We start from the raw sequence: 26,068 nt of genomic DNA on the forward strand, positions 1-26,068 counted from the left end.
ACGCAAACCCTAATCTAGCAGCAGACCAACTGCAGCACTAGCCACGACTACTTGCTCTGCAGTTCTATCCTCGACTTCTCTTATCAACCGTCATCGCTTTGTGGCGCCTGGCAACCGTCGTCGTACTGGTCCGTTTCATGCACGTCGCGCAGCATCCGGCCTGATATTGGCACAGATAGATCGCTGGCTTGAGAGGGGAGATCCTGAATACCCCCGCTGCGCTGCATCGTCGAGGTGCGAGGCAATATACTGGTATTTGCGGACAGGAGAATAAGAAGGGCTTCTCATCCCCTCGACCTCCTACACCACACACCGCACCCACCAAACAGATTCAGCTGAGCTGAGACAATTCCGCCTTTTCTGTCTGGCTATTTCGTAGCGATCCCCATCCAGGCCAGGAGGATTATACGAGTGCTATCGTGGTGGATCAGCTGAACCCTCTCCGTTTTGTGTCTTTGTCGTTGCCCTCACACTGCGATCCGATCCGATCCAGCCTTCCATCCTCCAGACAACAAGCTCAATTTATTTCCTCCCCTTTCTCTCTCACCTGCTTCTTGCACCGCTTCAGCCACACTCCGCGGTGCTGATGGTGATTGCGCGTGTGTGACTCGCCGCCCGAGACATCCGTTCGTGACCGCAGCCAGACGACTACGCCTCACTCCTCCACATGACGATCTAGCCCATCAAACTGGGTCGTATTAATATCCTGCCATCGTCATTCTATTCAACTAGGTTGCAGTGTTTGGGAACCGGTGGCTGCAAGGTACTGTTTCTACGAAGGTCAGGCTGCATCCAGGAATATAGAAACATCATGACTGCCCAGATTTCCTTCATTGTAAGTTATCTTGTTTGATTCATTTTGCTCATCACCATTTCCTCGGCCAATCTTCCGGATGACTGAATTTCCTTGGTTTGTTTAAGTCACCCATCCACACAAGGCTGTGGGCGTGCACACCGGGCCATCATTACCCATTGAATACATTCGTTCATCATGGGTCAGGGCCTTGCCCAGATAAATCAAGCGTATCCAAGTGCGTCGATCATCTATACCCCCAATATCCATCTCATAGGCATGTGGAGCTTCCATTCATGTCCGGGTATATCAACGTCAAGCCGATCCTGTACAATGATACTGACGGCCAACAGGAGGGTCAATTCAGCCTCATACATATTCCCTTGCATCTTTACTCCTCCCTCCTCCAGCCCATATTACGAGTCCTCCTACCAAATGGAGGCCCAATACACAACGAGGATCCTGAAGGTCCACTTGAAGGAGTCTCGGTCGATAACAAGCACGGTTTTCTCAATATTAGCGTAACACCAATAGAGTGCTCTATCGTCTGCCACAAGACATGGGCGCAAAACGTCTTCGACCCGGTCATCGGGCGGCTTCCAGAAGAGCTATCAAAACAAGTGCAAATCTCGAAAGACACCTATATGGTCTTCTCGGTCAGCAGTGCCGGTATGGAAGCCGGCCAGCGGGTCATGGATTTGACAGCACCGCTCGCCATGGCGGGGATTCCGATATTCTTCATCACAACCTACTATACGGACTTCATCCTGGTCCCGAGTAAAGACCGGCAGACAGTTGGGGAAGTGCTCCTAGAGCGAGGTTTTGAGTTCTCCGAAAATGATTCCGCCTACGTCGCTCCTATAGCCTTCGCACACGCCCGGTCCCCAAGCGTATCCTCTGAGCCATCTACACCGCCACCTACCAATGTGCCTGATCTCCAAGCCCGCACTTTTTCCCATCTCAAAAAGCGAAGCGTAGTACCGTTCGTAGAACCGAACCTCCATCTCGTGCAATGCTCGGGCAAAGAAATCCTGTCCGGAGACGATTACCTAAACCGTAACATGAACGGCAACAGCTCAAACGGAAATCACAACGGGCATTCCTGGCTCGATAACATTGATCCGAAGCTCTATATAGGCATCGTCTCGGCGCTCGTACAACGCCCACGATTCCTCTCCATCACACTGGCACAAGATGATGCGCCGTCTCTCCTCCTCGATAAAAACTTACTTTACCTTTTCGGGAACTCAATAGCGGGAGATATGGACTGTGATCTCGTGCCCATCTTCCTAGACCTTGCGAACCTCCCATTCGAAAGCACTGGTATCGTTTGCGGCGTGGCGGGCAAGTTAGTCGATGAGATGAGAGGTCTACAGGCAATAAACCAGGAGGAGGGTAGCTTGCCGGAACTCAGCTATTCGAGTACGGCGAGAGCGGGAGCGGTGGTGTTGAGCTGTGAGGAGAGTGTTAGGGCATTGAGCATTTTATTGCCTTTACTGGAGACAGCCGAGGTGACTTGAACGGCAAGTTCTCAGCTGGATAGATCTTCCAGTAATAAAACGAAACACAACTCATGAGGATGCACCAGGGCAAGCGGGGGGGGATCGTCCCATCAGGCCACCGGAACGAGTCGCGGGGCCAGTACGGGGTAGCTCTCAACATCCTCCCGCTGCTCATAAACAGCTGGTACACAACCTGTCACTATCTAATTAAGCACGCAAAGGCCATGACACCAGTTATTTAAAAACAACTATGGCGGGCCGAAAAGAATTGGTCGGCTGTAGATGTATAGGACTCGGTCGGCAAAAACTTGTACATGATGGGGGTGTTATTGCTTCACGCTGTATATTCATTGTCTTTCGGTCCGGGAAGCCGACTAGTAGTATGATGATAACGCAATGCAATGCAGAGAAAGATATCTATATATATTCTTTACTTTCTAGATATACTTTTATTTATATAGTATTATATTAATAACTTTGTTAACTTCTTAATTAGATAAAGGAAAGATATAGCCGTTTTAGCTAAAGCGTTTATATTTAGAGTGAGTATAGTTAAGAATCTTTTAAATTAAACTTTCTTTTTAGTTTTTTTACATCTTTAATTCCCGCGGTCTGTATCTTAACCTTATTAAAGCCGTTGGTTTGGTAGCGGCATGTGCGTTGAGATCTGGAGGGGGAACAGCATCATAAGGGACTCCCTTATCGTCGCAAGTGTCGTAGTCAAATCGGGTTAGAAAAATAGCAACAATAAGGAATTGCTCTAATTTAGCGAACTTGGAGCGAAGTGTTAGCGACAGTACAAATAAGAGGGGGAAAAAGGGACAAATAAAATAACTCACTCGCGTGCCGAGACACGGATGCCTCCCCGCTCCCCATCCTAACCAGCAAAATGGCTTCGTCTTGTCCTCGGCCCGCTCAGGGAAATATCGACTGGGGTCCCATTTCAGCGGCTCGGAATAGATGCTTGGATCCTGATGCACATCGGAAAAATGGTACGTCTGCAGTTCGCATCAGCGCCTACGAGGAGAAGAAAACCAAAAAAACGTGGGCAATGTTAAACACATACCACAAAGGCACCACTCGGAATAACCTCATTACCAACCTTCACATCGCCGATGCCGACATGCCGGCGATACATGGTCCCTAATAGCTGCAGGCGGATGCTATCCTTGAGACAGCAGTCCAGCAGCGGGAATTCAGACTCCCAGGCCTCGATCGGGATGGCCTCGAACCGCTGCGTCAGCGGCATGGAGCGGTCGGGCGCGTACTTGTACACGACAGCATCGATTTCGGCGCGCACGCGGTCGTACCAGTACCGGCTACTACCTATGTAGGTGAGCATGAACGAGGCATTGATGCCGGTGTTGAGTTGCCCGGCGAAGACAGCGCCGACGATGAACTACGAGGATGGGGAAGCAAGAGTTAGTCGAGCGGTCACTCGAGTAGACACCAGTTTGCAGGAAGTGGGGAGCGGACCTGGATAACGGATTTGATGTTGTCACCCATGTCCATCAAATACTGCAGCGCGTCGTCTTCGCGACGGCCCGTTTTCTTGCGGTCGTCCATGATTCCCTTGAAGAGACGGTACAGCCGGCCGCCTGCTATCGTGCGTTTGAACAGGGCGAGTGTGGGCATCCAGGGGAAGATGATGCTCGTAGGCGTGGTGCTTTGCTCGATGGTTTCGAAGAGTCTCAACGTCTTTCTCAACCTCGCGGTATCGTTGGCGATCTCGGCGCAGCCGACCATGCGCATAGTGAGCTGGAACACGATCTCGTAGATGGAGACGAAGGGGTCAGTCATGCCTGTCTGGGATGGAAGTTCGTCGAGACGCGCCTGGATGTCGTGGATAAAAGGGCGTATATCTGTGAGTAGTAAGGGGGGTAGTTGTCAGCAAGATACATGTTTTTGAGAGAAGCAAAATGATATGCTGACTTTTGGCAAGATATTCGCGGCGGAGGAGATGGGTAACCCGGCGCGCGAAGTAGCTTAGGAAGCCTGGCTCTTGGGCTACATCGGAGCCCTTGTCGTTCTTCACTCGTGGACCCCCTCCGAAGAGGACGGCATAGCTGCGTAGAGATCCCAAGTCAGTGTACTTTCGAAATACACATCCTTCGCAGGCTCGATGTCGAGGATGTGATGTGTCGTCGGGGATTTTCCACCGGGGGAGTTAAGGGTGGAAACTGGGGAGTCCAAAAAAGTCCCAGGCTTCCTCAGCAAAGGCAGGCAGTAGCTCTCCCTCCTGCCCTCTCTTTCTCTCCATGTCCATCTCCACAGCCTCCGCAAAAGAAGAAAAGAGAACGAAGAAAAAAGAAAAAAGAAAACCAAAAGCACACTTACCCCTCTGCAATACCGAAACTTAAGTTCTGGAAAAACACCTGCCTGCTCTCGTCGCCCGATAACCCTACTATGAAATGCTGGCCTAGCCAAAAACAAAAGTTCCCCGACGCCGAGTTGCGAATGCCATCGCGGAAGAACTCGAGGCGTGCAGTGAAGAAGCGCACGGCACCCAGAACTGGATAATTTTCAGAGATGGAGAGCAGCTTTGGCGCTTTGAGGGGGTGGGCAGGCCGGCGGAAGACGAAGAGGAAGAGGAGCGTGAGGGCGAGTATGGCGTAGGCGCAGAATTGGAGGAGGGGGGCTTGAAAGAGCTGGAGGTTGGTGGTGGGGAAAAGCATGATGGCTAGCTGGAAGGGGGTAGTGTAAGGGAGGAGGAGGAGGAGGAGGAGAAAGAGAAGGAATGGGATGGAGAGATGTTAGAGATGGAGTAGGGAGATTAAGATACCGCGACGATATTGAACAATGCGTCATAAACAGCATGCGGAAGTGGGTAATAAGTGTGTTGTATTAGATGTGGTTGAGAAAGCGCAAGAGCTGTAGTGTGAAGCTTGAACCACACTTGATATGGCTATTCTCAACACACATCTAAATAACCTTGCCTCCGGCCCTCCTTGCAAATCGCAACCTACCGTTGGTCTAGTAGGTTTTAGTTCAGCTTCATGCCGATCATCTTCGTTTCGATCTCGGTCGGATCCTTCCATCTTCATTTCTGATTTTCGTTACTAGCTACGCCTCTGCCTTGCGTCTCTCGCGTCGTCTTTTTTGCAATCATTACCTACCAGTAGATTGCTAGGTAGGCTGTGGCTAATGTAGTTAGTTATGTGTGGCACACAGCATTGACACACTGGTTAATATGGGTTTTAAGGGCAAAATTTGATTTAATTCACGTACCTCAAGTTTAGGATATAGATCTCTGCTGACAACATGTAGCCGGGTCTTCCCCTCTCCTTGCAGCTAGCCGTCATGCATTGGCAGGTTGAATATCTACGGGGAGGTGATTTTCATTCCCTTACCGGTACTCTGGTAGAGATGGCGATTACCAGTGGGACAAATCGAGAGTCGGATTACTTTAATCTGCAGATGCAGTCCTTTGAACCAATCTTTTATATAAGCCCTGATCCTTGGGATTCGGGAGTAATTGGAGATCGAGATGCCAAGACCACCAAGTAGGGGCTTATCGACCATCACAACCACGGCACTCGCGTATATACTACTCGACTATAACTCCCTTCCCAGCGGGGGCCAAGATACTACGTACAAGTACAGGCGTGGTTCAGCGCCAAGGGGAAAACTCATCAAAGCGTTACTGTAGCCTAAATCCGTTGTCTTAGGGAATTTGTGCGATTCCTTTTTGAAATTCTCTTTCCTCCTTTAGCTCAAGTAGACCAATCCGCTACCATGATTGTGCTGTTTTAGGAAACTCATGGTACAACGATAAGACGGGAAGTCGCAGCTCCGGTGAGGTGCTGATGGGTTTGGCTTGCTGCCCTCCCTTGCGTCGTCGCAAAGGTGGTGGGTTTTCAATGCCACAGTGTTCTGAAATCAATTCTACGCCTGCTTGGCATCCTACGTTCACTTCAAGGGAGCTCTGCTCGTAGGTCTTCCTACGATACGAAAGTAATCGCTTGCGGCGCATCGAAGGGTGTCGTCAAATTCACAATATGGAAACAATCAAGGTTCCTCCAGATAATCAGAAATTCTTAAAATTGTAATTGAATTTAAATATTCGTTTATTGTGATTTCTAGGCCAGCCATCGAAATATCTCTAAGTCCTCCCTCTTCTGCTACTTTATACCTATGAGTTTCGAGAAACCCTCTTGTCCTGACTCCTGAATTGATATAATACCCGATAAGCTAGAAGGTAACCGATCTGGGTTTGAGTAATATGGGGGTGCTTGCATATGGATAGATAAAGGATCTCCAAGTAAAGCTGTGTTTCGATCTTTTATGATCTGCAAGTTTCATGTCGTAGTTCATAATCAATAGAGCCAGCATAGTCTTGGCCAGGGCTGTTGCGTAGAATCTACCCGAGCTAATATATCATCAGTTATGAGCCCAGTGCTCACTGCGTCACTTGTAAGTTGTATATATAAACGCTAGAATGTCACTCACCAGGCGTTACGTCCCGTGCCCCAGAGCTGCCAATCAAGAACTTCATTGAATGCAGATTCTTTGCCAGGCTCCGGAATCTCGAACTCAGTAGCGCTGAGAATCGCTTTATACAGGGTTGGCTCAACAAATCTGAAGCCGTGAAACTCGAGGGCCTTTGCCCAGTAGGCAGGATCACGGTGCATTGCACCGGGAGCTGTGCAAACCCATTCGCCGACGGGGACCTGGTGACCGCCGGACAATTCAAATGGCTTAAGAGCTATACGCCGCGTGCTCACTATTTTTCTGGGTTAGATACTTGAAATTGATAATGAGCTAGAAGGTATATCTTACTAGCTTCGACAGGGTTTAACCGAGAAGATTCTTTCATGAAGCTGTCAAGTAATGGGAACTCCTGACCCTTCGATTGATCGAATGACTCCCATCCCGACCGCTCGATGTCTTTGCGGATCAATGGAATGTATTCAGGGTGAAGGCAGAGATCATGCAGCACAAAGCATGCGGTCTACTAACGTTAGCGTTTAGTCCACTCTTATAATAATAGGATGCATACTGTGGAGGTGATATGGACTGAGCCGAACCAGAGAGCAATTAGCTCATGAACAACCCGCTCGGCTGCCCAGGGTCTTGTGGTGCCATTAATGATCCATTGGATACAGTCGTGCTGCCTTCGTGTTAATCATTCGCGCAGGCCTTGATAAATTGCAGTTTCCTTACATGTTCAGGCACATCGTGTCCCTGCTTTTTCCGCGCTCTCTCCTCGAGCCTCAATTCCACGATTGGAATCAAGGTGTCAAAGATAATAGTCTGAGAATTGAAAGTGCGAGATAGGAATCTTCCTACAGCACTAGAAAATATGGGTTAGCCGTCATCAATAAATTGAAGGGGTTGCTCGAGTCACGCTCTTACGGAGCAATCATGCGTGGGAGCACTCGTACTACCTCCGAAATAATCAGAGTGTTTTCAATAAAGCCAACCCCGGCTTTTATAAACTCCGGATCCTGAACTAGGAGCCTGGTTAGTTGATTCGTATAATGTTGTACATTTGATCACCCATGCCTACCTAAATCTTCCCCGAAAAAAGACATAATATTGGAGTGGGCGATAGACTCGACCAACATTGGGAAAAGTTTAGGGGATCTGAAACCTAAGCGAAAATCATAAGTTGAGAAATCCGATCGGAGATAAGTTTGCGTTCTCTTCATACCGTTTTTGAGTGGCCCTGCCTGAATATGTCGATCAAAGATAACTCTCAGATGTCGGCGGAGCTTGGGAATCAGATTTGGCAAATGGTTGGTGAGATATGTCCGCAGCGTTCGATTCAGAGGCACCGAATCTCGACCCCTAGAGATGTCCCAGTCGAACTTATGCATCGTGTACTGGGGCTGGAGAATCTCCTTTGCTGCAGCGGTCAATGAGAGTACAGTGTCCGGAACAGCATTGATTTCTCCGATATGGGTCCAGGTAGAAACAAAATGATAGCGATTTTCTGGAACATCAATGAGGAAGGGGGCCCCATTAGCCTGTCGGAAGCATTGTCAATAGGTGTGCGTTTTCCATTTTGAAGAACGGGGAGAAACTTTTTTGTAGGCGTCTGCGATCAAAGTAGGCCCCTTCAAAAGGAAGCGCCATGCCTTGACACGCTCATTGATTGTCAAAATCAGTGCCTCGAATAGCGAGAAAGCGTCGTCCTTGGATTTCTAACAGTGAGTTAGCTCTCTTCGAAAAAGCGACCCCCTGACATCTCTCACCAGTCCAGCTTTTCTCTGAGATGACCACTTAGCATATTTGGCACCTATCAAGACCGTGCCTAAAAGGCCGACCAGAATGGCGTTCCTCGGGAATTCAAGGAGAAGAGAGAACATTGTCAAAAGCAACAAAAAAATGATATTGCAACTTTATGTGCAATATAACCACATCAGTCACCGGAATACCAGAACAAGGAGGCGAGGAAGACATTTACTATATACAAATCATTGGTAGGGGTACTTAGTACCAGACATCCTAGTATAAAGCAAGGCCACAGGCGCAACGAGTAGGGCTGATTACTAGTACCCGTTGGCGAGGCCACCACTTCCGCACCACGACTTGAGTGGTGAGTACTTCGTACCAAGTTAAGTTTTTTTCAAGAAGACATATAATACCGTCTCGACTCGACTCGGACTGTTGGCTAAATTGATACTACTTTGTATCATGCCGAAGAGAAGCACCGTGACTGTGCCTCAAACTAACTTATCCTCACCTCTACTCGCGACCCCACCGAGATTGGCAAAGAATGACTGTCCGAGGCATATCATTTATTCGTCGATAACGCATCTATAGGGTACTATACATATCAATAACGCCCTGTTGATCATTTCGGAGGCTGCTTACGCCTAGGCAGATGGCGTCACTTGGTGATTGGTGCTCGTATATCGATCGACTTTAGAAGCTACAGGGTTAGCGAACCCAGTATTTAATACTTAGCATCTGAGCTCGATCCATGATCGTTGACTACCTACCTAGGTAGGTAGGATGCGATTAAAAATAACCTATCAATACCCTGGGCATTTGCTCACCTGGCCATCCTTTCAATTATAACTGATCCAAAGCCCTTGTCATGTTGTTCTGCAAATCGATACGCTTAAAACTTCCTAACGAGTTTTCCTCCCGCCCCCCGATTCCAACCTTGGAAATTGGGGCGAAAGCCCTCAGTCATCTGTGCAGTATCGGGCGTATTGGGCAAGTAGGGCTCCCAGACATATCAACAGTTACATATTTCAAAGAGGTTGGACAATAGAAGGTTACACGCACAGATCTAGTGGGCTCCTGATTCCGATCAAGCGATGAACTTCATTCAGCCTAAAACACCTAACCAACCTTACTCTAATCTTCTTCTCCGTGCCGTCTTTCATCATACACTTGCGCCTTAGCCAGAGAAAAGAAAGTAGCAGACATATCAGACCTCGCTCAGACAGAAGGTCTTCCCAGATCTGAAATGTCAGAGCAACAGCCCACACATACCTTAGAAGGGGAACCAAAGGTTGAAATGAGCGATAATGTCGAAGCCAAGGAGCCAGATGCCTTTCGGCACTCGTGGGATGTTATGGGAGTGTTTTTCGCCTTATTACTACTGTCACTTATGTCTTCGATCGACGCGACTATTGTGACAACATCTCTTCCTACGATTGCTCGAGAAATTGGCGGAGGCGCGGAATATATCTGTAGGTCATTACTTGTTAGAATATGGGAGTTATGGGAGTTCCCCTGGCCGGCTGGTCAAGCCACTTAGGCACCCCACTTGGCAYTTCTCCACCACAAAGGAGAAATGAGATATGTGTACTCGCGATGAGCCGAATACACGGATATCATCGCATCCCATACTAATTAGTATGGCACATGATGACGGAGGCCCTGGGAAGCCATTCGGATACCATCGGTATTATTTCCTTGAGTCACCTGATTGATCACCTGACCCCATACATTCATTTGCCTATATATGTGAGGCTTTCACCCCATAGTATTAGGATTTTTAATCAATTCAATTACCCCATTCCATGACCCATTCTGACCAATCAATTACCTGTATTAAGTGTACCAATTTGGGTCCCATTAATCAACAGTTATGAGCCCGGGCTGCTAAAGCATCACGTGGCAAACAAATTGTTTGAGTGTTCTTCATACTTATTTGGAATCCCATTGATTCTACCACCAATTCTTCAATACTTTTAAATCTCTTGCAATTCACACTTCTTACCACTTTATACCTTCATATCCACCAACATGTCGACAGAGTATTCAACTCCAACTGTATCCAGACCACCCCTGGTTCTTGATAGGCCTAGAGATTGGGAACCCTGGCTTGAGACAGTTAGATCAATGGCCTCAGGAGAAGACCGGTACGCCTGGGAGTATATCAATCCTAATTCGGAAACCACCCCTGAAAAACGTCAAAAGCCAACTAAGCCTACCTTCAAGAGTATCAACCCTGAAGCTGACTCACCCAGCAAGCTCTCAGCCAATGAGATGGAGCTATTACGCCTACAGCACTTCGACTATCAGATCGAATACAAGGAGTACCAGGAGACCTCCAGACTGATCAACTCAGTACAGGAGTATATCTTCAAGTCCGTCTCGATTAGGAATAGAGTATACCTCCAGGATCAAGCCACTGTATACGACATGCTAGTAGCACTTAAAAAGCGTCTAGCTCCCACCGACTATGCGACTAAATTGGACTTGTCGGCGGAATACGCCAAATTGAGAAAGTATAACAAGGGAGAAAGCATTGAACAATTCCTCCAAAAGTGGGAAACCACCTATGGAAAGGCTGTAAAGCTTAATCTATCGGAAGTCCAGGGTGACAAACCCCTCCTTGACTTTGTACAAGCTATAAAGCCAATTGAACCCAACTTTTCGGCAACGCAGGATTATCACCTGACTAAAGATATCAGGAACAAGTCCCCATTACCAACCCTGTATGATCTTGTGGCAGATTTCAGAGATACATACCGGAGAAACATCGCCGCTTCCGGTTATTCAAAAACACACGCATCTTTTGCTACGTTCCAGAATCAGGAGCAGCCAGGGAACCCCCCGAAAGATGAAACAGCAAAATCCAAGAAAACCCCAAAGCCAAAGTGCCTATGTGGATTTACCCATAAACAGGAACAATGCTGGTACTTGAATCCATCAAAAAGGCCTACAGATTGGAAGCCTAATCCGGAAAGAATTGACCAATTAAACAAGCTATTGGACCATCCGGACCAATCAAAGACAAAGGAACAGTGGATACAAAAAGGGTACGACTTGGCAAATAACCAAGGCTCCATTACCACTCCAGCTCCCACTTCGAGCCCTACTCCTGAAAGAACATTGGCAGCCTACACTGCCTCCTTCGCCGGAGTACATGCGCCAAGCAGTCAAACTGGCATATATCGCCTAGTAAACTGCTGGACACTTGATGGAGCCTCCGACATACACTTATGTAACGACAGAAAGAGGAGCCAATTCAAAAAGACCAGGGATGCCCACGACAGTGATAGGCTTACTTCTGGCAAAACAACCTATCCAATTGAAGCTTGGGGAACTGTAATCCTGAATATAGACACCCCAAAAGGCCCTGACCAAATCAGGTTACTCAATGTGGCCTTGGTGCCAGGATATATGACCAACCTTGTGGCCATGGATATCATCAATGAAAAAGGACTCCACTGGAGTTCACGACGACCATTGGAACTACACCAAAATACAGGGGAAACTATGTGTTACCTCAAAAAGATCGACAGGCACTTAGTCATCGACCAAACCACTGAAATTGAACACTTATCATTTGCCACTTCAACTCAATCACCAATAGCCAGGCTGACAAAACAAGAACTCCATTCAGCACTTGGCCACCCAGGACCGCAGGTTATCGACCATATACCCAATTCGGTAGAGAACTTGATAGTTCTTGATCCAGAGAGTCCGACACCCAAAACGATAGATTGTGGGGATTGCAGCGTCTCCAAGGCCCACAAAGTAATCTCCAGGAGAACCGAAGTCGACGATCGCTCAAATGGGAAGCCCTTCGACCGTATGGCCTGGGACCTAATCCAAGAAGACGTAGGTTATAATGGGCACAGGTGGGTAAGCCATTTTTGCTGTCTAGACCACCGATATCACCTTGTATTTACCCATCACTCGAAATCCGACTCTTTTGCCTTTATGGTACAGGTCATAATATGGGTCAAAGCCCAATTCGGATACGACGTTCGATTTATTCGTCTTGATGGAGAAACTGCCTTGGGCACCGAATTCGCTGTATTCGTCAATTCAAAGGGTATCAAGCAAGAGAGAACAGCTCCTGACTCTCCTGAGCAAAATGGAGGCTCTGAGCGCGCTGGTGGGATCCTCACCCAAATCGCCAGAGTGATAATTATATCCGCAAGGATACCATTCAACCTGTGGCCAGAGGCGTACCAAATGGCAGCTTATCTGGCCAATAGACGTCCAATACTAGCTCTCTCCTGGAAAACACCTTTTGAGTCAGTTAAGGGATATAAGCCTAGGCTAGGGCACTTACACCCATTTGGCTGTAAGGCATACGCCTTAATTAAAGGCATACCAAGGTCCCAAAAGATGCGTCCAAGGGCCCACGTTGGGTACTTTATGGGCTATTCGTCGACTAATATATTCCGAATTTGGGTCCCATCACTGGAGAAGGTAGTAAGGACTAGGGACGCGACGTTTGACCACAAAAGCTTTTACCAGCCAGGCGATATTGATCTAGGCTTTGTATTACGCCAAGAGGAGGAGGTTATTGAGAGTCTTCAGCTCCCAGACGATATGATCGCTGAGGGGGAGGTGGATGTAGATTCAGATACTATCATTGTTGACGTTCCATTTCTGCCGGCAGAAACAGCCACTCTTAGCACTCCCGAGGATCAACCAGCCAATCAGGAAGCCGAGAATACAATTACTCAGCAGCCGACGGCAGAAAACAAACAAGCGAATGATCAGGCAGCGCATTACCCAACCCCGGAGGCTACACCAGATCCAATTTCATTTCCAACTTTACCACCAGCAAATCCAAGCCCTGATTCCACGATTGAAGCCACCTATAATGAGGGAACTGCACCCCAATCAATGGATTCATCGTCCACAGGCCAAAATACAGTGCCAAACAGTACAGGGAACTCAAGTGCCCGCAGAAATGAGATTTCGTCCCACCTGGACGAAGAAAATATCATACAGGGACCGAGGAGCAGGAGACGGAGGAACGTATACGCTACAGCACTCCTTAATACCCATCACTTATCAGGGTATAATATGGCTTTTGGAGCTGCCTATTCGCTGGCTTCCACTCAAATACGTCCACATCACACCCAGCTTGAAAAAGAACCCAAGGGCTGGCATCAAATGATTCGTCACCCAAATGCCACTGAATTCAGGAAGGCAGCCGACACCGAATTTAATACGCTAAAGACTATGGAGGCATTTGAATTCGTTCCGAAGCAGAATTATCAAGTGCAGGAGCCACTCCCACTTACTTGGGTATTCAAATACAAGCTCAATACAGATAGATTCCTGACTAAGTACAAAGCTAGGCTCTGTGCCAGGGGAGACCTGCAAAAGCTAGAGCATTGGCAAGAGACTTACGCAGCAACCCTGGCCGCTCAAACCTTCAGATTTATGATGGCTCTGGTGGCTGGATTTGGCCTAGAGACCCGCCAATATGATGCTGTTAATGCATTTATTAACTCCAAGTTGGAGCCTCCGCTGTTGTGCAAGTGCCCTGAGGGGTATGAGGCTCCTGGCAAGCTGTTGTTGCTCCACAAGGCCCTGTACGGGCTCAAAGAGTCGCCCTTACTCTGGTATAGGGAACTCACATCTACCCTAATCCAGTTAGGGCTTTACCCTGTTCCTGGAGTTAATTGCTTGTACTCAAGCTCCTGGCTTACCCTATTCTTTTACGTGGATGACATCATCGCTATTTTTGCCCCAAAAGATGCCGTCAAAATGGACCAATTTGAGGCCAAATTGATGGCCAAATACCATTTGCGCCTACTTGGAGAGGCCAATCACTTTCTTGGGATCAGAATCCTTAGGGAGCGTTCCACTAAGAAACTCTGGCTTGTTCAGGACTCATATATTCAAGGTATGAGCTCCAAATTCAACGTCAATATCAATGCCAAAGCCCCATCCACTCCACTGCCAACTGGAGAATTAGGCCCTTATACCGGCCAGGCTACCCCCCAACAGATCTTTGCCTACCAGCAAAAAGTGGGTAGTATCAATTACGCCTCCGTTATTACACGTGCCGATGTGGCCAAAGCTATCTCCAGATTGGCCGAATTTCAGCTCAATCCTGGACCAAAACACATTGCTGCTGCCGACCACCTATTACAGTACTTGGAAGGCAGTAAGGGATTGGCTATTGAGTTCAATGGCAACGCGACTCAATCCAAAGAGCTCTTTTCGGCATGGAGCGACGCAGCCTATGGGGATAATCCAACTACCAGATACAGCTCAAATGGCTTTTGCTTTAAGCTCTTTGGTGGAGTAATCCACTATAAAGCTACTAAGCAAAAGACTGTTACTACGTCAAGTACTGAGGCAGAACTCCTGGCCATCTCATTGGCTGCCAAGGAGCTTATTTGGTGGAATAGGCTCTTCAAAGCTATCCAATTCGATCTCCAGGACGACCAATCACAGACGTTATACTGTGATAATCAACAGACAATACGCTTTCTCACTGTGGATATTCCACGGTTGGAGACCAAGCTCAAGCATATTGATATCCATCAGTGCTGGTTGCGCCAAGAAGTACTTTCTGGGTCAATTAAGGTGGAGTGGGTACCTACTGCCAAAATGGTGGCAGATGGGTTTACCAAAAGCTTACCTGCCCAAAAACATGCCGAATTCGTACGGCAACTCAATATGGTGGATATCTCCAACAAACTCGACTCCAGGGATAAGCCCAATTAGGCCTTAAATAAGCCCTAATTAAGTGGTCGATCCCTGAGGGGGAGTGTTAGAATATGGGAGTTATGGGAGTTCCCCTGGCCGGCTGGTCAAGCCACTTAGGCACCCCACTTGGCATTTCTCCACCACAAAGGAGAAATGAGATATGTGTACTCGCGATGAGCCGAATACACGGATATCATCGCATCCCATACTAATTAGTATGGCACATGATGACGGAGGCCCTGGGAAGCCATTCGGATACCATCGGTATTATTTCCTTGAGTCACCTGATTGATCACCTGACCCCATACATTCATTTGCCTATATATGTGAGGCTTTCACCCCATAGTATTAGGATTTTTAATCAATTCAATTACCCCATTCCATGACCCATTCTGACCAATCAATTACCTGTATTAAGTGTACCAATTTGGGTCCCATTAATCAACATTACTCTCTCATTAAGCTCATAGGATATCGCTAATGCTCGATGCTTTAGGGGTCATCAATGGTTTCTTGTTTGCATCCACAGCCACACAACCACTTTTCGCCCAAGTGTCAAACATCTTCGGTCGTCGAAACCCCATACTTTTTGCTCTATTCCTTTTTGCTTTAGGAAGCGGCATCGCGGGGGGTGCACAGAATCCAGCAACGTTGATATCCGGACGTACAATCCAAGGTTTAGGAACGAGCGGCTTGTATGTGCTAGCCGATATTATTCTCTGCGATATCATTCCGCCGCGATATCGAGGACCTTATCTGAGCAGTGTGCTCTCGATGGCCGCCGTCGGCTCGACAGTTGGTCCCATTATTGGAGGTGCGCTGGCCCAGGTAGACTGGCGATGGGTCTTTTGGATTAACTTGCCTGTATCCGCCCTTGGACTTGTCATTATCCTGCTCTGCCTCAGAGTTAAATATCCGCCGACTCCAAACTGGAAACAGGCGCTGGCGGAGGTTGACTTCACGGGCAATGGCATCTTCATCCCGAGTATAATTGCAATACTCCTCGGCCTTGTGATGGGCGGTTCCCAGTTCCCCTGGGGATCGTGGCATATTATTGTTCCTTTGGTTCTCGGCTGCTTGGGATGGGCGGCATTCCACCTTTACGAGTCTTCGCCCCGGTTCTGTAAACAGCCAACGATGCCACCCAGGCTGTTCAAGCATCGCACATCTGCCATCAGTTTTGTTCTCATATTTCTCGGATCCATTATCATAACAGCTACTAATTATTTCCTTCCTGTATACTTTCAAGCCGTCAAGGAAGTGTCACCTCTCGATTCCGGCATTTATTATCTCCCTTTCGCTCTCGCTATCATCCCATTTGGAGGCCTTGGGGCTGCATTTATATCCAAGACCGGCCAATATATACCTCTACATGGGATCGGATTTGCATTAAGCGCTATCGGAACGGGACTTTTGTCCACCTTGGATGCATCGTCTAGCCCCGGGGCTTGGATTGGTTTTCAGATTATTGCATCAGGCGGTTCGGGCCTTGTTTTTACATCTACCTTGGTCTCGGCACTTGCGCCGTTGCCAGAGGAAGACGTCGCTATTGCTACCGGGACGTACTCATTCGTGCGCTCTTTCGGCTTTGTATGGGGATTGACCATCACTTCGGTCGTTTTTAACAGTCAAATCGACAGGTATTTATGGATTGTGGATGATGCGTCGGTGCGTAGCTTGATGGCCAATGGACAGGCATACGCATATGCGAACAGAGGCACGTTTAATGCACTGTCTACTACCACTAAATCCCAGGTCATCGAGGTTTATGTAAAGGCTCTACAAGTGATCTGGATAATAGTCGCCGCTTTCTCTTGCTTTGGGTTCCTCTGCATCTTTGCAGAGAAGCACGTGGAGTTGCGGAAAGAGAAAGGAAACGAATTTGGGCTGGCGGAGAGGAAGTCCAAAGGACCTTCACCAGAGGTTGGTGGGGTCCATATAACAACTCGAGAATAATCATAATTATATGGTGGTTTCACTAGGTATGGTTGGATGGCACGAGTAACGGAGAGTCCTATGATGTTTACATGACAGGGGTATGGAGTATTGCATAGATTGGGTGGGTGAGTATATCGTAAGGCTGGACATGGGGTATTATGGGGCGTTCGCTGCTCGATCCGCTCATAGCGGGTCAACGGTTCGTTCCGTCCCTTACGTACGACGCCAAGTCCGCCACCTCCACACCCCAACAGCCGCGCCATTCGCATGCATTCATCCGCCTGTGCCATCTGTACAGTACGTACTCCGTAGGAGCAAGCACTCTATTTGGAAAACCTCATTCAGAGAGAAGAGCTCGCGGTCATGCCCGCAAGACCCCAACCGGCGATGCAAAGTACACTCAGGAGACGCACAGGGATCACACTCTTATTGCCGTGGTACCAAATCGTAAGCACATCAGCGATACCGCAATACCCTCCCATAACTACCATCGTGGTGTCGACCCCAGTAAGATTACCCTGGAGGTAGAGTGCGAATACCAAGAGACCCAAAGTGCTAGTTCGCATCGTATGGCCGTAATAGACGATCTGAGCTTCGCGCGATCGCGCAACCTCTTCGGTCATGCCCCAGGTGAGGAGGGCTGCTTGAGGTTTGAGGAGGCCGTGGACGAGTCCGCCGAAGAGCATAGGTGTTGCTGAGAGGAGGGCCGGGATATGGCGCCATGAGAAGTGGTCGAGCATAATGATAATGATGGTAGCGTTTTTTGGTTTTGTTATTTGTTATTGGTTATTTGTTTTGAGGGTACGACTTGCGCGATTCGTTTGGGTTGTTGTATTGGAGGATTTAAAGAGTAATTCAGAGGCTGACCTTTTATGTATGGAGTACTGATAGATACTCGAGTAGGAAAACTAGCCTAATATGTTCAGGGGTTGGCGTGCAGGTGGTGCTGCATCGCCGATCGCTTCACTTTTTCTACCCGCCCTGTAAGGAGTAGGAAACTGTCATTATTGCGCCAACACCAACAACTTTACGAGCAATCTGTACTACGTACTATGTACGTACTCTACCACAGCACCAACTCTATTCCTCCGTAGCCCTACGCCGCAGCCATACAGTACAACACCACCATCAGCTGGATAATCTCGACTTCCTATCAAACCCCCTCCAAAAAAGTCCTGACGACATTATCCATAACAACGTGGCGGGGATAACAATCCTATTAACTGCCCAGCCATTTCCTTTCCTCTGTACTATCTACTAGGTGCTGACATGCTCGAAATTTCGGGGATTTGGCATTCTGCCTGGCCTTTTACGGCAGCATTGGCGGCCTATAACACAGCGCTTGACCAGTACGGTTCCCAAATAAAGAGAATTAAGGTGTAAGATAAAAATTCTTGTCATATTCTTATTATTCCCGGTTCCCCGGAGTCAGTGTGACTCTTGAACGTATACTCAGCCCTTTAGAACACAATGGCTACGCCTTCTTTTGATCCGAACACAACCCCTCTATCCTTAAATCCAAGTGGCGCTCCACCGAACTTCGTTAATCCTGAATCTCAGGCTCCAACAGTCCTTAGTTCGGGTCTTGTGCTCATTATACTCAGCACTTTATGTGTGTGCACTCGCTGGTATAGTAGTTTGAAGAGCACGAGCAAACTTCACCTAGATGATTGTAAGTACAGTTTTGAACCTTACTCTTTTTAATTATATATACTAATTTATGGTTGTTCAGATTGTGCTGCCTTTGGACTGGTAGGAGCAATTGCATACTGGGCCATCATTTACTCTTGTAAGTCACAACAAGTCTTCATGACGATCGGTCGGTCGCATTGTATATCCACTAACCAAGTGATGTTGAGATTAGTGGCCAAAGATGGCTGGGGAAGACACAGCTGGGATGTTCCATTATCCTTCCTCGATGACTTCTACACAAATGTAAATCTTCTATCATATAACAATGGCTTGTTGAATTACTTATTTCCCCCGTCCACAGAGGCAATTCGCGTCCCAAATCCTCATCTCGCCCGTCAAATTTGCCATCACGTCGGCCATCATCATTCTCTATGTGCGCCTTTTCGGAACGCTCAAATGGGTTCGCATCACATCCTATTTTCTCTACGTATTCCTATTCTTGATACAGGTCCAAAATATCGGGATTGCTTTGTATTGGTACATTCCGAGGGCGAGTGATGGCAACAATATTCAAGCCGCCCTAATGAGGACCGCAGAAACTGGCGCCTCAGCGATCGTTAACGCTGCATGTTCCACCGTTATCGACATTGTTCTCTTCATGATCCCTTTCATCATCGTGCCCTCTCTAAACATGTCCCGCAAAAAAAGACGGGCTTTTTATGCAGTATTTTTGTTCGGAATCCTGTAGGTTTTTGACACGATTGCCTATTTTCAAGCGTCAATCGAAATGGATCACTGATATTGGTACAGAATAATCGTCGCTGATTGTGTTGGTATTGCCTATAAGACATATGGTGTTCTTGGAAAGAAAGGAGACCCCTTTTGGATTGGCATGATTTCTATCATCACTGTGTAAGCCACAATAACTGTAGCAACTGGCTTGAATTGAGGGTAGAAGCAATCACTAACTATCCTCACCTCAGATACGCCGAGACATTCGCCCTCATAATAATTTCCTGCATACCAGGCCTCTCCGCCTTCTACGTCGGCACTTTCATGAAAACCCGCTTTTACTCCTCCCTCCAATACGGCCTCATGTACCGAATGCGAAGATCCGAAAGATCCGAAAGATCTAACCTCCCTTCGGTCGAAGACGATACCAACAGGTATAATAAGTCTAATAAGTCTAATAAATATAATCCATCGGTACAACGTCAGCCGAATTCTTTGCACTCGACTAAGTCGTTGGTTGGTAGTAGTAAGAATATTTATATTGAACTTGAGCCGACCAATACTTCGAATGCTTCCCCATATTCGACCCTGGGGAAGCAGGAGAACGGCCAGATGGGGACTAGTACATGAATAAACTGCCTGGACACTCATGGCTAGAACGGAAGGTGAGGAGAGTGGTGACTGTTAAATGGACCCCTAGTCTTGCCTATGAATGCGATGGCCGCTAGATGTGCGGTGATCGAGCGGGGAGATACGCGAGTTACGACTATGTATATAAAAGAGCAAAAGTTCGAGCAGAAAATTGTCCCTGGAACAAACTCTCCAAGAAGCTTTTATTCGCTTTTTTTTAATAACTTCTATTAATTCTATATTTATACTCGTAGTATTCCGGGAAATAAAGGATGAATCTTATTTCCTAATTTCCTAATTTCCTACTCCTAATTCCTACTATTATTAAATCTTCCTATACTAGTTTAACTGCTATTCTATTTTATATATACCAATATACAGTTTTTAAGAAGCTAAGAAGCTCTAAGAGCTGCCTCGGGAGCTGTTAATGTCTAGTTACTACCGAGACAGCTCGTAGGCCTATTAGCTCCTTGTCTATTACTATACTAACAAAATTACAGAAAAAAGATACTATAGCTAGTAGTAGTATTGGGGCCTAGGATGCGCTTGTTTTTTGTAATCTCTGGGTTGCAGGCGTTTCCTGTATTATTTGGGGACGTTTCTATACGTATCCCAAATGCGTAGAATCCTACTACTCCCGAAACTAACATCCCTCTAGTTTAATATTACTATAACGAGTGTAGATTCGGGGTCGGGAGCTTGGTTTGGGGGTGTCTGGGACGTGTGTCGGGTTTGGTTCTTAGCTAATAAATTTATTCGTCATTAGCCCAAAATAGTGTCATTCATAATTCTTTGGATGAATTTCCCTACAAGAGAAGGATTGAGCAGGCCAGCGAGGATCGAGTACAAAAGCCCAGATAGCTGTTCTCGAGGATGGCTAACTACTACTACCATGTTTGGTTTGGCAGTTTCTTGAGAGGGTTCGAAGTGGATGACGAGGGCTTGAGAATATTCCAACAGTGATAATATAGATAGTTAACTAGAAAATTTATCATCAACTTCCCTAACCTCAAAGTTAAACATATCATTCGACGGAACGCTATTCTTATCTAGTATCTTCCTCGCAGTATCGACCCCTGCAGCGGGGACCCTATACTGGAACATTTTCCCCGGCCCAGGCTTCGTGCCATCTGGTAATGTATACGGGAAAGGCAGGTATTCAGGCATCAATCCGAGCTGGACTAATACAGAAGCTTGGTCCCAGGCAATGTGTTCGTGATATAATCGGTCGCCCCGGACATTGACGACGGAGGTAAAGGGGATGCGCACGTGTCGACCGGTTGGCGGGATTCCCGGTACACTTTGGACGATTAATTCTCAGTATAGTTAATACTAAGAGTATATAGGGCAGGTTTACTCACAGCCAGTCAATCTGCATGTTATGCGTAAAACTGAAGACGAACTCGTCCACAATCCTGTCTATGCCCACCGTGCGGCTAACAAGCTCCAGCTCTGTATCGGCCGGGTTATTGAAAATAAAGTGGTGTCGGTAGAAATTTGATAGTCTCTCCCGTCCAATGCCTCCGGTCATCTAGACATTTTATTAGCCATTACCTGCTCCGCATATTCTCTAGGGAAAGAGGAGGGGGAGGCATGCCGTGGGAATATGGTTGACATATGGCTCCTGGACCATCGTCCCCATAGTCTTTGCAACGGAGCGGTCCCCAAACTCGTAGTGTGTATGTTCCTCCCATATTGCCTCTAGGTCGAAAGATGGGGCTCCAACGTGCTTTTTCAGAAACGTTAGATTTCGTGAATGGGAGACAGATTCGGAAGTCGGGTGGAAGCCGTCATGGCCGGGGAAGGCGAAGAGAGGAGATGAGGCTTTGGGGTATTCGTATACGGAAACGATATCTGTCGGCTTGCTCTTGATCCCTGTTGTACCTGCTAGATGATACGCATATGGGACTGTCGAGGTTGTCTTGAGCGTAGGTGTTAGAATATGGGAGCTCCCATAGACGACCACGGCTACAATGTTGCTATTCGATGGCAACGCCGGCTCGATCTTGTTCAATAGCATAGATTGATAGACTATATACCAATTAATGTCAACATGATTTCATTACTCTCCCAAGGGTAGCGTTATCTCACCTACCAATGCCACCTTATCCCCCTCGCAGGATGAACACTGCTCCAACCCGGCAATTGCCCGCCCTAGGACCTTCCCAGCATCCTCCTCGATATCGAGCGCGTCGGCCTGTATCTCTACCACAGCAAAACCCTCCTCTGCCCATTTTTGTAGCGGCGGGAGCAAATCCGACGTGATATGTTGTTGCAGTGAGCCCTCAGGAACTACGACGATCAATCCAGGTCCGTGTCCCCTTCGCGAAAGGGGTGGCTGTAGGGAAACGCCAACTCCGAGCTCTATTCTTTCTGTGGCGGGCAATGCCACTGCGTTTTCTTCATCTTGTGAATTAGAATTAGCCATGTTGGGCTTTGGATATTATAAATGAGTGTCTAGTCCATTTCATATGTTTTATTTGGAAAGACTGTCTCAGTATCTAAGATTATATACCCCGCGTCACCCCACTTTCATTACTATTATCGACCATCAAATAAGTTCAGGTTCCGATTCACACCGAGCTTGGTGTTCTAACGTGGTTATTGAGTGATGCTTATTATGAAGTCAAGATTGCACAAGCAGATCTCGATAAATTCTACTGTTCTGGACCTTTGAAGTCGACAAACCGGAAACCTATACATTCCCTTCAACATATCGTACATCCCATTCTATATTGACGTTCAGCCTAACAAAGGAAATGAAAGCAAGGTAGTCCAATATCAGATGACTTTTGTGCGGTCTGAATTGTTTAAACCCTCACTGGGAATTTCAGCGGCCCCTTAAATGCCATGATGCCTCAACTCCTCTATTTGAAAACACGCTCGCTGTAAGATCAATCAAATAGCCGCCTCATCGATACACATACAATCCTCCTTCTCCCAACCCAACCTCCAACTCCGTCCAGGAGGCGGACATCGCCAAGCAACCTCCGGCGTACTACACTGCAGCAAGACAGCCCAAAGCCTCTCGATAGTAAACCCCAACCAAGGTCTCTCCAAGCTATCAGGCTTTCCGTAAACGCCGCCATTCGGATCCCATCTCCCTTCTCGCTTCTGCGCTGCTAAAAATTGAGGGAACTTGGCCTCCTCGTGCGCCCAGGAATATTCTATGGTGTCCCTCGTTAAACCGTCATACAGCACTTGCCAGACATCTAGTGGAACTCCCCGTATTCTAGCGGCACTTGCTAGGAAGTCGTTCCCTAGAGTGACGACGACTTGGTCGCATTTGTAGGAATTGCCCGGGCGGGCAGCACTCCACATCGATGAGATGAGATGAAATGAATCTTCCCATCCTAGAGAATCCTTACATGTTTCGCAGGAGCAGGTTTCTTGACTCCCTAGATGGAGGAAGCCAGTTTTGCGTAGGGCGTCGGGAAGTGGGAAGCCGGCGGGGATGAAGTAGTCCTGGAGGCGCTGGATGGAATAGTCTAAGGGGGTGGAAGAGGGGGAGGTGGTTGTGCTGATGAAGAGCATTTGCTGGCTGAAAGACTCCCAGGAGTTGACAATGTGATTGAGGTATGTGGCCGTTACTCCCCCAGTATTGTTGAGAGTCTTAACGCGTATGTCGCCCTCGAAGGAGCCGCGGATGGATCTCGGATCTGCGAGGTTGAGGTTGAGGTCGAGGTTGGGTTGTTTAGTGTATAGGATAATGCTTGGTCGGAATCCGGCGATTTGGGGAACGGATGTGTACTGTGAGATGACGTTGCGAATCGACTCGATGGGGTCACCGTCGGAGTGGGCGATGATGATGTCGAACGATCGAAGTCGTGGTGGTCGATACACGGTGTCGACGTTGAGAGGAGGGCTGACCCAGTGTTTGAGGCTGCGATTGTACGCTACAGTATCAACCCAAAACATGACATTGCTGCTCATGAGGATGGCGAATACTATAGTCGTGCTAGCGAGGACAATTGGGAATTGCCAGGGTTCAGAGCGGATTGGTTGTGGCTTCCGACGGGTCATTCGTTCCAGGAAATGTATAAATCTGGGTGGATAGTAGCCAATGTGTTCTGGCCCAACACTAACAACATAAACAAGAGTCAAGGCGAGAACTTGGATCCAGTCGATGAGGTTGTACTCTTTGCTGAGGACGCCAAATATCATGACCAATAACCCGGTATGAAGCGTGCTCCCGACTGCATCTTGGGACTGGATGGCTGGGTCATCCAAAGCTCCGCCAGCATAATACTGAGATATATACGGATAGGCAGAATTCATCCCGCTATTAAATATGATCTGGAGAATAGCGCCAGGGGCGAAGTTCACGAAGCATGACCAGCCAGACCATGAGTTGGCAATGTTAGTTGCTGTTACCAAGTCCTCATACATAATTGCCGCACGGAGCGTGATAAATAAGATGGGAATGCCAACACCTAAGAAAATGTATAAGGGCGAGCTCCATGACACAGGGCCTTTCTCGATTCTAGGTCCAATTTTATGAACTGCCATTGCGAGGGACGAGAAAAGAAACGAGGCGAGCGCAAAATAGATGCCTCTGATTTCCAGTCGATAGTCCTCATGTACGGCCAGCCACACACCTAGTGAAATGGGGAAAGTCTTCCATAGTGGCTTCCACTCAGCAGTGACATTGGCTTGAGGCGAGATCCTGAAGAGATGCAAGAAGCGCACAACAACGCTGTCGCAGACATATGTCAATATCTATATTCCGGTCAGAACAAACAGATCGAAACCGGCTTACTTCGACCACTTACCGGCAGCATAACAAGGACGTAGAGATTGTTGTACAACATCACGGCCTTTGCACCACACAGCATTGCGAGCGCGGAAAAGCATGCCGAAATAGATAACCTCACTGCAAGGATGAGAATTTCCGAGACGGTGTACTTTCCACCTTCATCTTTCTGTTTTGATCTTCGGAAACGGCGTAGTTGGAGGAGGACGGCGACGACCGCAACTGAGCAGTAGGCGGCCAATTGTAATAAAAACACCAAGTAGAATGCTAATCAAAAGCGAACAAGAAATGGTTAGCACAACTGGGAAGTTGATAAATTCAGAAATAGCACCCTTCCACCGGCCAAGAAGTGCACTTACGATATGCTGCGAGGCAAAAATTAGCAAATGGAGAAAAAGATAAATAGATCTATCAGATGTGATGACAGGGACTAAAAACTCACGAAAATCACCCCTCAAAAGCCGCCGCCCAGTTAATGTGGCCGAGGTGGCCAAAAATATCCATAGCGGGCCTTTAATGCTTCTCTTCTCCCGGTGAGGGGCGTAGTCACTCTCCCTCTCCCTCTCACTGTCACTCTCACTCTCACCCATCTCATCCCCATCATTCTGGTTGAGACGCTCTAATTCCAGTTCGTGTCTTGGCAGCCAATTCCTGTCATCCCTTCCGTCGGCGACGGCGTCGTCGCCCTCGCCCCCTTTCCACTCCCCCGTCATGGCTCGGCGCCTGATTCAGCGCAGAGCAATGCAGCCCAATGGACCAGAAGCAAGGGCGGATTCCTCGGTGTCGCTCGGGGGCAGCTAATTGATGTATCGAGCCCTCCGACGACTGATCGCATCACGCGTGCTGCTCCTCGTCTTCCTTGGTGATTACCGCACACGAGAACTTCTTGCGTGGAGGCGTGCAAAACTGGAGGGTTGCTGGTGATGGCGCTCGGAACACAAATGAAACAAGCAGCCAACCGAACACACAACAGCAGCCAGATCGCCACGCGAGATCGCCAGCGAATGAGTGAATACGAGGGCGCAGCCGCCCAAGTTACGGGCTTACGGGCTTACTTCGTATTAGGGTACTATAGCAACAACGGCCTTCTCCAAGTACGAAGTATCGCTTTCTGTATTTCCCGGGACAGTATCAGTGGAAGAGTAGTAAAAAAACTGCGTGGCCTCCCTTCCCCCACCTACCTTTATCTCAACCATGCCAGCTTCATAT

The 26,068-nt window shown here is 47.8% G+C and overlaps 9 protein-coding genes across 9 annotated transcripts; 4 read left to right on the forward strand and 5 right to left on the reverse strand.

Annotated features, from left to right (window-relative positions):
• Positions 1-1,089: 1,089 nt before the first annotated feature.
• BP5553_05801 (Uncharacterized protein) lies at positions 1,090-2,313 on the forward strand (the record flags this gene model as incomplete). The annotated part of the gene is made up of 1 exon (XM_032014424.1): positions 1,090-2,313. One exon carries the CDS (start codon positions 1,090-1,092, stop codon positions 2,311-2,313), a length of 1,224 nt encoding a protein of 407 aa, XP_031869105.1.
• Positions 2,314-2,885: 572 nt separating this feature from the next.
• Positions 2,886-5,339, reverse strand: BP5553_05802 (Cytochrome P450; the record flags this gene model as incomplete). The annotated part of the gene is made up of 7 exons (XM_032014425.1): positions 2,886-3,068; positions 3,135-3,293; positions 3,362-3,694; positions 3,772-4,157; positions 4,228-4,361; positions 4,633-4,979; positions 5,262-5,339. 7 exons carry the CDS (start codon positions 5,337-5,339, stop codon positions 2,886-2,888), a joined length of 1,620 nt encoding a protein of 539 aa, XP_031869106.1.
• Positions 5,340-6,486: 1,147 nt separating this feature from the next.
• BP5553_05803 (Cytochrome P450) lies at positions 6,487-8,606 on the reverse strand (the record flags this gene model as incomplete). The annotated part of the gene is made up of 9 exons (XM_032014426.1): positions 6,487-6,664; positions 6,745-7,018; positions 7,075-7,246; positions 7,295-7,405; positions 7,459-7,588; positions 7,651-7,747; positions 7,805-8,264; positions 8,322-8,441; positions 8,493-8,606. 9 exons carry the CDS (start codon positions 8,604-8,606, stop codon positions 6,487-6,489), a joined length of 1,656 nt encoding a protein of 551 aa, XP_031869107.1.
• A 1,897-nt stretch (positions 8,607-10,503) lies between these two features.
• On the forward strand, positions 10,504-15,192 carry BP5553_05804 (uncharacterized protein; the record flags this gene model as incomplete). Its single annotated transcript, XM_032014427.1, has 1 exon — positions 10,504-15,192. The coding sequence occupies one exon, from the start codon at positions 10,504-10,506 to the stop codon at positions 15,190-15,192; it is 4,689 nt and encodes a 1,562-aa protein (XP_031869108.1).
• Positions 15,193-15,654: 462 nt separating this feature from the next.
• On the forward strand, positions 15,655-17,130 carry BP5553_05805 (MFS general substrate transporter; the record flags this gene model as incomplete). Its single annotated transcript, XM_032014428.1, has 1 exon — positions 15,655-17,130. The coding sequence occupies one exon, from the start codon at positions 15,655-15,657 to the stop codon at positions 17,128-17,130; it is 1,476 nt and encodes a 491-aa protein (XP_031869109.1).
• A 323-nt stretch (positions 17,131-17,453) lies between these two features.
• On the reverse strand, positions 17,454-17,852 carry BP5553_05806 (Uncharacterized protein; the record flags this gene model as incomplete). Its single annotated transcript, XM_032014429.1, has 1 exon — positions 17,454-17,852. One exon carries the CDS (start codon positions 17,850-17,852, stop codon positions 17,454-17,456), a length of 399 nt encoding a protein of 132 aa, XP_031869110.1.
• Positions 17,853-18,582: 730 nt separating this feature from the next.
• On the forward strand, positions 18,583-20,106 carry BP5553_05807 (Uncharacterized protein; the record flags this gene model as incomplete). The annotated part of the gene is made up of 6 exons (XM_032014430.1): positions 18,583-18,784; positions 18,845-18,901; positions 18,977-19,047; positions 19,106-19,488; positions 19,555-19,656; positions 19,728-20,106. The coding sequence occupies 6 exons, from the start codon at positions 18,583-18,585 to the stop codon at positions 20,104-20,106; spliced, it is 1,194 nt and encodes a 397-aa protein (XP_031869111.1).
• A 975-nt stretch (positions 20,107-21,081) lies between these two features.
• On the reverse strand, positions 21,082-22,534 carry BP5553_05808 (NTF2-like protein; the record flags this gene model as incomplete). The annotated part of the gene is made up of 4 exons (XM_032014431.1): positions 21,082-21,406; positions 21,468-21,637; positions 21,722-22,137; positions 22,198-22,534. 4 exons carry the CDS (start codon positions 22,532-22,534, stop codon positions 21,082-21,084), a joined length of 1,248 nt encoding a protein of 415 aa, XP_031869112.1.
• Positions 22,535-23,004: 470 nt separating this feature from the next.
• Positions 23,005-25,572, reverse strand: BP5553_05809 (uncharacterized protein; the record flags this gene model as incomplete). Its single annotated transcript, XM_032014432.1, has 3 exons — positions 23,005-24,825; positions 24,879-25,126; positions 25,302-25,572. 3 exons carry the CDS (start codon positions 25,570-25,572, stop codon positions 23,005-23,007), a joined length of 2,340 nt encoding a protein of 779 aa, XP_031869113.1.
• Positions 25,573-26,068: the final 496 nt, after the last annotated feature.

Source organism: Venustampulla echinocandica (assembly GCF_003357145.1).
Source record: "Venustampulla echinocandica strain BP 5553 chromosome Unknown scaffold_3, whole genome shotgun sequence".
Lineage (NCBI taxonomy): Eukaryota > Fungi > Ascomycota > Leotiomycetes > Helotiales > Pleuroascaceae > Venustampulla > Venustampulla echinocandica.